Genomic DNA, 13,672 nt, shown 5'->3' with positions numbered 1-13,672 from the left:
AATATATATTATACATATATATTTTTTTCTTTTTTACATATTTATTCTTTATTTTTTTATACATTAACGCCACACTGGGACAGCCCAGGAGCTCGCCTTGGCCAGTGCCCTGTCGCTGGCACCGATCAGCAGGAGACGCTTTGGGAAGCGGTGTAGAAGTACAGAAGGATCCACCTTGTGAATCCAGTGACCAGTGATCTGGGGTGGTCCCGAGCAAGCCGTTTCGTGCAGACCATCAGCTACCAGAGCCTCTGGGCACCTATCGCCAGTGCCTAATCCTTTTTTCAGCTCATTTATTCTTTTCATGCTCACAACGGCCTGTAGCGAAGGTTTCGCTGGTTAAACATGCCTTGCCTGGAAAAGTCCTTCCTTTTATTTTAAACCAGCTGCCTGGCGAGGCCAGTTCCCCGCTCCTGCCCCAGCACGGGATCACCTGCTCTTGCAACCGGATTCTCCATAACCCTGCGCTCACTGCTCATCCGGAATACCCAGCCGAGCTAAAGGTATTTGGGAAGAGGACAAATTGACCCATCTTACCCCCTCAGCCCTCACTACCCGCAGGACACTCGCTCAGGCTTTGTATTGCACCGGTCCCAACCGCGTTCAAAGCCTGCGAGCTCTTCTGATGTGCTCTGGCTTCAGGTTCTCCTCGCTCTGAGCTAGTCCCCGCGATGTATTCTTCAACTGCATCAAGCAAAGTAATTGTATTTTTTTTTTTTTTTTTTTTTTTAAAAACTACGTGTAAGCTTTTTTAAAAGTAGTTGGACAGGGCTGGTCAAAGCCATCTAACAGGCTCAAAGGGTATCACTCATTTTTAACTGTTAGAAGAATGATCTTCAGGCATCAAAAGCTGAATAGGATTACAGAAGGTGGTGGAGGGTGCAGAATAAGGGCTAAAAGAGCCATACAAAAACGAAATTATAAAACAGGTACTAAAACAATGCGTAATTGAAATATCTGTTAAAAAAACTGATTACCTCTCTCCCCCTCTCTTCCAACCCTGACAGTTCAGTCAGCATATTCAAAGTGAACCATATTACTGGATGCAGCTGAGCAGCGATTAATCTTATTTCCCTTATTGCCAAATTACTAAGTACTAAACACAGAAATGGCGTTTGGTCCTCAGTGTCTGAAAGTGCCACTGGAAAGACCATATTCTAACTGACTAAATACCGATATTCCAAGGGAGAGAGGGGAAAACGTTGTGCTGACACCGTCCTATATTTCTGAAAAAAATTTTTCAAAAAGGGAAAGTTCTCAGAAATAAAATGATGGCGGCGACCAGCCGGCACGACAAGGGGCTCCCTGCTGCAAAACTAGTAACGGATCTTGAAATCTGCGCGCTTGCAGCAGGACTAAAGCTCACTGCTGGGAGCTGCCTCCCGAACGCCAGAACCCCAACACCCCACGGAAATAACGAAGGGACGTCTCGGGGAGCGGGCAGTCCCCCGAGCAGATGGCTGGGCACTCATCCAAAAACGGACACACGCGCATGGAAGGAAGCGGTAGTAGATGGTGGGGTTTTGAACGCCACAGCAACTCGTCACCCAAGCCCCTCCATCGTCCCCCGGTGCAACGGGGGCTACCCGCCCGCCCGGTGGGCGGCAGCGCCGCCATTTGGCAAGCCGCGCCCCGCCGGCATCTGCTGCGAGTGGACAACCGGCTTCCAGCTGACCGGGCGGCAGCTCTTCCCAGGAAAAGGCACACGCTTTTGCAACAGCAGCAGGGACGGGGCGAGCTGCATAGGCGGTGTAAGGCCTGCAGTAATAACCAAGTTCGCTACGGATTTAAAAAAAAAGAATTTAAAAAAAAAAAAGTAATTTTTTAAAAAAAGCTACTGCAAGGAAACAGCAGCTCAGTACGCAAACAAAACCGCTCTTTCCCATCTAAATTTATCCTGCCAGGTTTAAGCAGTTAGCAGTCGCTTGTGATGCTGCGACAGACCAGGTAAGAAAGTCCAGTACGCATGGAGACAAATCACTTCAAACTAGAAGCAAGAAACTTTCGGTTCAGGTTTTTTTTTTTTAAGCTGAAAACCTTGAGGATATTACAGGGGTAGCGCTTCCTTCTGGACACAGCCCTTTCACTGCAACGGGGCGAGAAACCTCGGTTTATGCTCTGCCACCACACGGGAGTATCGCTTGAGATGCAAAGCTTTTAGAAAGAAAATCTTGTTTTTAATTTAATATTCCAATTCAAAGAAAACAAGTGTTTCTATTCTATTTAAATTTTATATAAAGACTATGAAAACATGCTTTTTAATTTGAGCTAAACAAACTAAAATAGTCCCTTTTGTCTTTGGTTATCAGCTGAGGAACTGAGAGAAACATGGGTTTTGCTGTGTTAAACCTACTTCCTTTTCCTACGTCTTATTTTTATAACATGTATTTTTATTTGACGCACACCAGCATTCATCTTTACAGATTTACCCAAGAGTTGACAATTAAGCCCCAAAACATCATATGCACCGGAAATAAGATGACAAGACAAGCAAAGTGCACGAATCCAGCAGCTAATCTTGCCACAAGCGCTTCAGCCAGCCTGCACGACCGCTTTTGTAAATGAAGATCACGGTGTCATTTGCATATAAGAAAATACCCCTTTTCGTAGCTTCGTTTCAAAAGAAACTTCAGATAAATAACGGAACTGGAATTTTTCTGGGGCCTTACTTACAACAGTACCAAAAAAACCCCTGAATCCCTGTCCTTTTTTTCTTTGTTGCATCCATTCCAAGATACCTCTGAGTCATTTATGGCTCTTTGGAAACGAAAACAAATTGGTATTGTCAGGGTTGCACTTTTTTCAGGAATTGGCACTAAAAATTTGTAATCCAGCTGGTATTTTCTAAACTAGCTTCATTCCTGACATAAAAGAAGTCATACAGAGATTCAGACAGACATATATCCTCTCCTGTATGTGTTCACAAACAGCTGATTTCACCCCCCTGGGTGTATAACAGAACTTGAACTTCAGGCTCAACAGAACCAAGTCACTCACCTAGAATGAGTCCAGCAGCAAAAATTGAGAACTAAAATTAATTTGCAGACCACCTCAGTTTCGCTCCTGGAGGATATAATGCATTTTCCTGCCTTCCCCACAGTACGTAAAGATATGCTGATTCTCATTAGGATAGAAATTTATAGAGCAAGAAAAGGAACTGCAAATTTTGTTACACTTGAACCAAGTTGCGTTACTGCTGTTAAACTGCTTTTGAAGGAAGGCAGGCAAGGGGACGCACGCGCTTGCAGGACTGGGGTGAGGGCATTAAAGCTCTTTGTGGCTTTTTGAGAACTACAAGCAGGAAAACATTAATTACTCTAAGCACACCTCCTCCAGTAAGAATTCTTTACATTCAAAATTTAATAGATAATATAAATATGATGTAGATAATATAAATATGGAAAAAGTTATTTCAATGACCTCAACAAAGCAATTTTTTGAGTCACTGAAACTGTCACTCTTGTGATTTTTTTTTTTTAATATCTCACTGTATTAGAACCCCACAGCTACCATGCCCAGTATTTTTAAAAAAAAAAAAAATTGAAGTTTTCTCTACAAGCTTAATTAGAGGGGCACCAGAACTTGCTGGTGTGCATTACTGAAATAATTACGTAGAAACTATTTGCTCTTCCACAGTATCACCTCTATACCAAGCTTTGAGACACCACTTTAAGATGGGAAATTAATTCTCCCCTGAAAAAAAAGCAAAAAGTTTGGCTTAAAATTTTGTTTCTGAAGAAGTTGTGAAAAGCCAGACAACGGCACCAGCCAGCCTCCTAGTCGGCTTTGAGCAGCCGTCTTTAATAAGGCGTAGCATTATTGTCGATAACTAAGCATTGCTGGACCAGAGTAGCTTCGCCTGGAATTCTTCTTGCTGAGTGACTTATTTTAAAGCTTTCTGCACCAAGTCATTCAACCTATTAAAAACCCCTTCCTTTCCCACCCTGAAGACAGCATCAGCTATTCTACCTCCCCTCCCTAACGCCCAGGCTCTCCCCGGCCGTCGGGGTTGCATGGGAAGGAGACGGCTGCGCTGGAGAGCGAGGCTGGCTTTGCGGGGCTGGCTCAGCCCCGGCTGCTTCGAGGTGCAACTCGGGAAACCCTCCGGCCGAGCTAGCAGAGCAGGTGGAGGTTAGCTCTGGATGAACAGGCAGCAAAACACGGGCCCTTTGAAAGGCAGGGGAAAAAAAAAAAGACACTGGAGAAGCCTTCAGAGGAGCCCCAGAGGGGAAAACAAAATACAGACCTAAATCAGATGAAGCTCCTGTTATCTTTAACCTGAACAAATCGGCTGTTTCCACCCAGCGCCTGCCCTCTTACCAAGGTGTGCCGCTTCATGTGCTCCCGGCGGGTGAACTTCTTCCCGCAGATCTCACAGGGATAGGGTCTTTCTCCCGTGTGGGATCGCATGTGTCTCTTCAGGATGCACTGATGCATGGCTGAAAAACTGCAGTACGGGCACTTGAATTTCTTCCTGATGACCGTGAACTCGTTGACTGTAAGAGAGCAGGCAAAACACGCAGATTACTTTCAGAATGTCTCAAAACGGTCAGTCTTCTCGTTTACTATTTCGCTATTAAATTAGTTCAGTGTGAAATCACACTCTCACCTCTTAACCATCTACAGTTTTTTTTAATCTTTATACTGTATTATTGCACTTACATTATTAAAGCTAAGAACTTCAAGTACTTTCATCAGAGAAGCTTTTGAACAAGCCAATACACAAACATTTAGCAACGGTCTGTAACACACATTGCCTAACGCTTGCTAAATGGCAAATAAAGAGGGCTGACAGTCTGCCGTAATTCTGATTTATTATAATGAATTACCCTAAATATCAAGATCTAAAATTCTAACACTATGATTTGTGGAAGAAGGAGCTCGCCGGGAACAGAAGACCACAAATTAACACCCCGACAGTGCCACGCTCTTTAGTTTTATTTACGGGGCGATGCAAGAATATCATCACACACTCCAGGAGTATTTCAATGAAGGTGCAAGAGACTAAGGATTACCCACAAGAAACAGGACAGTTACAACAAACACACGCTACATTATCCAACTCAACTAGTATTAGCATTGCGGCATGGATACAGAAATATAAAGGGATGCGTAATGTTGAATTACAGCATGACCCTTGCAAGCCTCCTTACAAGACAACTGTATATAGCCCTTGATGGACTCTTTTTTCTGGCCCCCCCCAATCGTATTTTGCTGAACTAGAAACGGGATGAATTCTTTGAAGTCATTCTCACATTGTTGATTCTTTTCTTCTTGTCATCTCCTCAGAAGCGCACTGAAAGCAGACCCAGGGGAGGCGTACAGTATTGACAGCCCAAGGGTCTAATTTGCCAGCAGAACGCACATGGCAGCTGCCTTGGTATTTCCTCCTCCAAACAAAGTCAAAGCGCAATATGCAAAATACAGCAGGTGAAATGCAGAATATTTGCTATTCCCTGAAGACATCCACCCACTGTACGTTCGGAAGCAACTGTCCACATAGATACGATTTTAAATCTCCACCTTCTAATAATTCTATTGCTTTCCATTAGTATGTTAATTTTCACCCACTTTTCTCCTAATTATCGTCATTTCTCAAAGCAATATATTGTTTACATAACAACGAGGGAAAAAAAGAACGCCAAGTTCTAGTTAATCACCTTAAGTACGCTATCGTGTATGTAAATGGCTTTTGGTAAATGAAAACAGTCTATGTAGGAGAGCTAAGGGAATAAGGGAAATACCAGGCCTACTATATGGCTTCTAACATACTGAGCACTTTCCAATATTTTTAGATGTTTATTGAAACGTTATCTCCTACAAATGCCCTACCAGCTGAACGCACACTGCATGCTCTCAGTGCACACAGATAATGCCCTGGGAGTTACACCACGCGCTGAAAAACAGCTACTTAAAAATGGCCTTTCTTAAGAAAGCCAGCAGGCCCACGTACTCGGTGGCGTTTACTTTAATGCCCGATTTGTGGGCTGCTTTTTCCTTCTGTTTTTTAAATTTGCTTTGTCTTGTATTTGCAATACAGATAAGACAATGGGAAGAGTAACTGCATTTGTCACTCATTTAAAAGCGCAAACTACGTGATGCAAACTACATGTCTAAAGAGACATCTTTAAACAGGGTCACACCACCCTTCATAATCGGAACAAACATTTCAACACAAGCTCATCTTAAGAAAAGTACTCTAAGAAGTTTTTTTATTGTTCTAACGCAGACTAAAAGCATGGTTCAAGATCTTAAAAGTTGCCATGATATGAATTTTGTCTTCGCATTTGTTTTGACTATTTGGGATTAAACATATCCTCCACGCAGGTAACTGTGTGGAAAAAAATACTCCCTTTGATTAGCGGTTTGAATTGGATCTAATGTTCTTACATTCTTTTCTCATGCTCCTAACTCGCTGCTTCGCTGCTTTGGGCTGCTCAAGAGCTGTGGCGGTCCATCTTACAGGTGCTTTTTTTTGGTGGTTTGGTGGTTTTTTTTCAGCACGTTTGTAAAGCTGTCAAGAGAATTTTCTAGCGCAAGGGGGGGGGGAAGCCTACTCACCACTCACCTGGCCCACGGCTGCAATAGTGACGACAGGGAAAGTGAATGCTAAGAGTATTTTATTCACCCGTCAGTAAAGATTCCTCACTGCGATCAGGCAGAATGTTGAAGGGCTGGTTTCGAGTGACCACGCGCACGTGCACTCGCGCTGCTTTGGGAACCTCCCAGAGGAGACAGTTCAGCACGGCCTGATGCCCAGAGCCTTGTGCAAGCTCTTGTTGATAACCTAGCAACTTGGCCGGGCCGCACAGCCCTTCTCCTACCCCATGCCTAACTTCTGATTTATAGCGGGTTTTGTTTTTTTTTTTTAAACAAATAGAATGTGAAAACTCTTTCTCTTTTATATTACAGGAAAAGTATTTTTTGCTTTATTTTCTCGTTTGGATTGGACACCCCCTTGTCTATACAATCAGAGGCAAGGAGCCCACTTTTTTCCTACAGGAAAGTCTTAAGCAAGTATCAATTTTACGATACAAAGCTATTTATGATAAATACGTTTCAGGTTTGATCCTGTAACGGCTCGATTATTAGCGATAGGCCACACAAACACTTACGTTCCCCAGGATCACTATAAACCTATTACTATGGAGTCTAGACAAGGTAAGCAAGATATAAGCTGATCAAGGGAAGTCAAGAGGGGACACGTAACCCTCCTTCCTCCAGTCCAAGGCCACGTCCAGTACTGAACACCACAAACGTGCTACATGTGTAGCCCACAGCTAGCAGGACGAGCTGCTCAGCAAGTCGGGTTTAACCACCCACTCCGGAAAAAACTGACATGGAAATACTCACAGTAACACCAGATACCAAGATTACCAAGCAAAAGTGCTTTGGAGAAGAGAATACCACAAAACCCCTTATTTCCCGCATCGCCAGATTGTACCCGATCCCGTCATTTCCTAAATGACCAGGTGCCTCCTCTCATTTACAGTCCGTACCTGTCCCCTCGCTTTGTGGCTGAGCTACCGTAGAAGCTGAGAAGGCCACTCCGCACCTTCGGCGCACAACCGGCACCGTCGGCACGCTACACTCACACACACAGCCATCTACACCTTTACGTTTCCAAGACATAAAGGTATTTCCAACAACGTATTCGTAACACTTTCTGATTACAAGATCCCTCATGCTTACTTTTGCCCGTATTCAGCTTAAATCGCTCGACAATAACGTTTTCAGCTTCTAGTATGCTTGTATTTAAAAATAGTCACAGAACACTTTTTGCAGCTCTAGTTTTATTGAAAACTATTTTTTCACGAAATAGCCATATATTTAGTTCTTGTATCCACAAAAGTAAACACCTGAAAAATAACAACATTATTAGAAAAATGACTGTATTGCAGAGTTAACATTTTCACAGTACTGTTAAATATATGCACCCACAAGTACATATATTTAATGAACAACATACCAGCTTTGGTATGAGTACAATCTTTTGTCTAAGTGACAATATTTTATAGAGCTTACGTATAGCAGCATTAAGGACCTAAGAAATAATCTTTTACAAGATCATGAAGACCATTAACAGTAGTGCCACAGATAACTAGCTACTGGACCAACTATGGGAAGAATAGCACCAAGAAATGGAGAACGAAATACAAACAGTGCCGTAGTAAAAATCTATGTACTTAACTTCACGAAAGTACTTACAGAAGATGTGCATTTTTAAAACCAACACAACAGTGCTTGGAAAAAAGCCTTTGGTATTGTCATCTCCAGTAACTTTACTTATTTCACTGAGGCTGTTAAATGAAATAGGCTCCTACATCCCTGACTTGAGAGAAGAAAAAGCACTAGTGATATACTGCCCGATAGAGCTACTTTGTAGTAACTCTGTAAACTGATATGTAGTTAATAATCACTGAAATACTACACTAATTTGGTTATTACGAAGAATTCACAAACTTCAAGAGAATTCTTGTCCACTTAATCCTCGTTATATTTAAGGTTATAAATAGCAAGGTGCAATTTAACTGTCAAACTTACACGTCCCATCATCTTCCCATGCCATTTTCTAACACAAAAATCCTACTTTTAAGAAGTTTTCTACACAAACTCTGTAAGCCGCTGCTACGTTATACCCTACGGTTTTAACATTTTAAAAAAAACCTACTCCTGGTCCTGAAGGGAAACGCTGGAAGTTCTCAGTGCCGAAGTCAGGAAGCACTCTGATGTACAGGCCAAGTAAAATACTACTTAAACCTCTGTTAGAGAGAGAATGAGTTGACCTGACTATAGAAAAATAGTTCCATGTTGAATTCAATTCTCAAATATGAGAAAAAATGAACAAACATGAAACGTCATTAACTATTATCGTGTGAACGAAGCCTTTTAAAAATTTGCTGAAATTACTTTCGCTGGCATCTTACTTTTCCGATTCAGACAAATTCTGCCACGCTGCTCCCAAATTTCCAGGTAAGGCTCATTTTGGTCACAACTTTCTCTTCTGGCTCGGCTTTCTCCTTCCTCACTCGCTGGTTATTTAAGAGCAAAATAAATTACGAGGCAGTTAAACTGACATCTGTAAGAAGGGAAGCTGACAGGCTATAAACTATACACATTCACAGGCGGCCGTGATCCACAGCGCCAAAGATGTCAATGGGAACAAGAGCGAAAAACACGAACGTGACTTTGCAAAAAAAAATAAAATTTAAGAAAACGATCGAAGTATGGCATACTACACTGTATCAGAACATATTCTCAACTCTGACCGCACCCTGCTCAAACGAAGAGTAAGAACTAAGCCAAGGAGGGAAACTCTGGCTTCCCAACCCTCAGAAAGCCAGCCCTGATGTGGCACGGAGCGCTCTCCCCGAAGCTCCGACTCACAGCAGGAACGGGCAGGGCAGCGCTGCACTGGAACGTACCTGTTCCCTCTCTACGAGAGCAAGGGCAGCAGGAACCAGATGATCTCTCTCACCTAGCTTTCCACAGGAAACAGCTTTGCAAGAAACTCTCCACTGGAGACCCCCAGGCTGCTCAAGTCCAACTTTGTGCACGACCAAATATTTCTCATTTTTGTCTCCCTGAGATGCGATAACATTATGAGAAAGAGCTTTTCTGAAGGACCCTAAAGATCAGTTGTAGAAGTTGCTTTCGTCTCCTCAGCTCGCTCTCTCGCACACTAAGGAGAGCAACCCTACAACGCTAAAGCTCAAGCTGCCGACAAGCCGTGCTGTACGCAGCGCAGCTGGAAAGCACTACACTTAATTATGCTACTTTCGTTTAACAGTTACTATAATCTGGTTTTGCATGTAAATATATAGCAAGAGACATAAATATTTAATCTTTTAAAAAAATAAATGAATTTCATATAATAGTATAGGAATTACAGTAAGACTTCTCCCTCCAGTAACAACCATTACTGATTTTGTATGTGCACCCAAGGTTACAATTAGATCTTCTATGTAAACCCTCCTCTCCTCTACATTCACTTTGGCTAACTTAATTATATAAAACAAACGAGTCCGAAAATTTACAGAATTCCTGAAAGCCACAGCCATACTCTAGTATATTTTAAAGAGAGTCCTAAAAATACCCAAACATAGTATTGATAAAATATACAAGCCTTGCAACGACTTTCAAGCCCAAATAATATACCCTGTTGCACATATGAACAAGCAGCATGTTTTTCTCCTTTAAATGACACAGAAAACCAGACTTATAAACAGCTTACAGGACCGAGCAACCCAGTGCCTTCACAGCTCCTAATCTCAAGCTGAAAAACCCTGAAATGCCCGAATTGTCTAGTGGACAGAGCGCTAGACCAGAACTCAGAAGACTGAATTCTATTATTAATTCTATTGCTAACACGCTCAACAAGCTGAGCTATGTTATTTTCCCAGGGAATACGAGGAAAACATCACCATTTCTTTTATAAAGCACTTTGAGATCTACTGAAAAAAAAAGTTTAAGGTAGTATAAGCCCACAGTATGATCACACCAATAAGATAGCCAAAGTGCCCATTCTATGGACTGACAAAAGTTGTCTTTGGACAAAAATTGCACCGTGGCTGCAGTTACACAGTATCTGGAACCAGCACATTATCAACCTGATCAGCTTTGGGGAGTTACTCTATTGTATTAACACCTGTGGTACGTTTATTTGCAGCGCGAGAACAACGGAACAATTTGCTTTTCCTGGTTTAAAAGAAGTGTCTCATATACGCAACAGTAGCTACGCGTCCTCAGGATCCTTGTTTTGTCCTACACTGTCCAAAAGCTCAAACCCGCCCAGCTGGGCAGAGCCCAGGTAACACGCTTTCCCGTGGTTAGTGAGGTTCTTCTGTGTACCGAAGCCCTTGCCACAGAAGAGACACACAAAAGTACGCTCGTTCGAGTGCACAGACATAAGATGCCGGTTTAAGTCTGTCTTGTCTCGAAACAGCTTGGCACAGTTAGGACACTGCATCTTCTTACAGTTGAAGTGGATGGTCTTTTCATGCCGATCCATGTTTGATTTCAGAGTGAAGCTCGCGGGGCATTTGGAGCACTGGAAGCGGGCGAGCTGGCCAGGAGGCAGGCTGTCAGCAAGGCCGGGCCGGGAGCAGTCAACCAAGTCGAACGGGAGAAGCATGGAGAAAGCATGCTCGTGGATGTGCTCCTTCAGCTCTTCAGCACACTGGAAAACCCTCCTGCAGAAACCACAGGTCAGCCTCTTGGCTAGGGCTGAATCCAGGAACAGGCCATCAGTGGTTATGTCCATGTCTTCGGATCTCGAGAAACTCGTATCTAAAATAGAAATACACATACGCAAGTACAAATCAGCGTCTTCTGGTATAAAATAATGATAGTTTAAAAAAATATTTTTCTCTCTACTTACCCGAATCAGAGTTATCAAACTGCCAAAGTGCTAAAAATCCATCATAAGTGGCCTGCAAATGAAAAGCATACTTAAGTTAAGGCAAGCATTTACAAGAACACATCTTTGTAGCTAGTGCTCAGACTCCCATCTTATCATTGCCTTCACCCCTTCTTTAACGGAGGCTCATCGTTTGACTCAGCAACCCTATTTGCCTTTACAAAGCTTTTGCGTCAAAGCGGCTAAGTTAACTGGGCCGTATTTTGCAAGATTTGGTGTTTAAGGACAGTAATCAACATGCCTATTTAGGTCCTGGGTAACTACTCAAGTTTTCAGTCTTGCTAAGCACCTGCAGCTCCCACTCAGGCCAATAGGAAAGAAACACTGGATAGAAAATGTCTAGCAGATACAACAGAACTGGAAAATTCTCCCTTAGCCTTACATAGCTACTTTTTCTTTCCACACAGAAAAGCCCATAGAAAACAAACACCTTCCGGGTAGTTCCCTTTATGCAACGGTCTCTGGCATCGCTGATCCAAATTATAAAAATAAAAGCTGATTTTTTTTTTCATAAAGCATTTTGCAATATGCCAGCGTGCGGCAGATGGCAACCCTCTATGAGGCAGAGGCACGATGCAGCCTGGGCAGGTCTGCCGGAGACCGGGCAAGCAGCTACCAGCCGTTCTTAGCAGCTCGCTTTCCTCTAAGGTGACTGCAAAGGAAAAAAATCTGTGTTTCCACCCATTTGTTTAATGGAACTAAAGGCTCATTCAAGAATACTAAGAATAAGAAATGCCACAGAAAGCTATGTATTTTATGTCAAATTCCTGACTCCCGTAATAGAGAAAGCCAGCCTGCTTCTATCTGAATTTAGACAGTTACAAGAAACCCAAATGCAAAACACCAGAAGTGGGCAATGGATAGCTGGGGTCTCGGCTATCTTTATGCCGTTATTATATTCTTGTATGCAGTGTTTTGCAAACAAAGGGATTTACAATAAAGAAGACATGTATACTTTAAAAAAAAAATAAAATAAAATACAGTTTTCTGAATACAAGTTCTGCTGAGGTAAGGCAGAAAGGATAAAATTAGGACAGCACCAGCCCTGACCTCAGACTTCTAGTTTTAAAATAACCTATATAAAAAAAAAAAAAAAAAAAAAGGCGAACAGATCAAAGTATAAGGTATTACGGTCTTTCAAAGTACTCCTAACTGGGGAGAATTTGATCAAACAGATACCTTTGCATTTAAATTTCTTTGCATTTTTCCCCACGATCTTACCTGGGTTGAGGAAGGCACCTCTCCTTTTATCATGGTTTCTGGTGACATTTCACCAGAAGAGCAGATCTCAGGGGGGCTCTGAGTGGCAAGGTGTGATGAAGGCAGCGGGGGAGATGGTGCTTCCACTTTGCCATCACATTCGCCCCTTGAACGATTCAAGTTGGTGCCAGGCCCTGGGGAACACAGGAAACGAATCTCACCCACGTGAACTAGCACCAGCTGGTGGTTTTAAAAAAGGCCTTGCAAAGGCAGCGCACCAGCACTCGCAGCTTATCTTCTGTCAGTGGGAGGGAATGCAGCAGGACAGTGATGCCAGGCTTTTTGTTTGTTTGTTTTAAAACCAGCCTCCCCACCCAAAATGCCTCGTCTGTGCGTGATGTATGCGGTGGAGTTATATCGCATGGCACGGTCACTAAAGAGTCCGTCGGGAGAAAGAAGCACAGGGCAGCACAAACATCCAGAGCAATCGCATTTCTGAAAGACACCTCTTGGAGAAGCACCATTTCAAACACACACATTTCAATCTTTAAGTAACATACACACCAACTTTATTCTGCTACTAACTTTCTTGAAAATGTACATCAAAGCTTCAGATCTCAAGATTTGACCGTGGTGTTTTATTTAATATAGTACTGTCAGTCCTTGATCTCAAAGTGCTTTACAAAAGATCGGAAAAAATATTCCTTTCATTCTATAGCTAGCAAGCATGGAAGTTCAGATATTTGTACAAAACTATTCAGTCACACCTGACAGTCGTTACATTCTAAAAATCTACTGTAGTTAAAAAGGAAAACATTATTTGTCCAGCCGAAGCAGAATCGTAGCCTCTTGCCTACGCTGTAGCAACAGCCAAATGGTAAACAATATTCCAGAAACTGCACTGATAATCAATGACAAATCTACGTACAAATAAAGACTGTGTAACCAAGATCGGCATACATTACAAGTTGTTAAATGAACTTTAACAGACACCTTGACTGAATAGTGGAATGACATATTGAGCAGGTCATTATTTTTGAAAAGCAAGCAGGC

At 42.5% G+C, this 13,672-nt stretch overlaps 1 protein-coding gene across 2 annotated transcripts in view; it reads right to left on the bottom strand.

Moving 5' to 3' along the window:
* The window catches only part of ZBTB46 (zinc finger and BTB domain containing 46), a 57,115-nt gene that overhangs the window by 2,629 nt on the left and 40,814 nt on the right, over nt 1-13,672 (bottom strand). Inside the window, exons 6-9 of one of the 2 annotated variants that reach the window (XM_009285713.2) lie at nt 12,641-12,813; nt 11,381-11,432; nt 10,978-11,289; nt 4,321-4,496 (exon numbers count right to left, since the gene is read on the bottom strand). In XM_009285713.2, coding sequence (XP_009283988.1) covers nt 4,321-4,496; nt 10,978-11,289; nt 11,381-11,432; nt 12,641-12,813 — 713 coding nt within the window. The remainder of the gene's footprint in view (nt 1-4,320; nt 4,497-10,977; nt 11,290-11,380; nt 11,433-12,640; nt 12,814-13,672) is intronic. The other variant, XM_009285721.2, reaches the window with a different exon arrangement.

This window comes from Aptenodytes forsteri, unplaced genomic scaffold (genome assembly GCF_000699145.1).
Source record: "Aptenodytes forsteri isolate BGI_AS27 unplaced genomic scaffold, ASM69914v1 Scaffold524, whole genome shotgun sequence".
Classification (NCBI taxonomy): Eukaryota; Metazoa; Chordata; class Aves; order Sphenisciformes; family Spheniscidae; genus Aptenodytes; species Aptenodytes forsteri.
The sequence above is the reverse complement of the archived record's forward strand: the minus strand, read 5'-3'. Positions and strand labels throughout refer to the sequence as shown.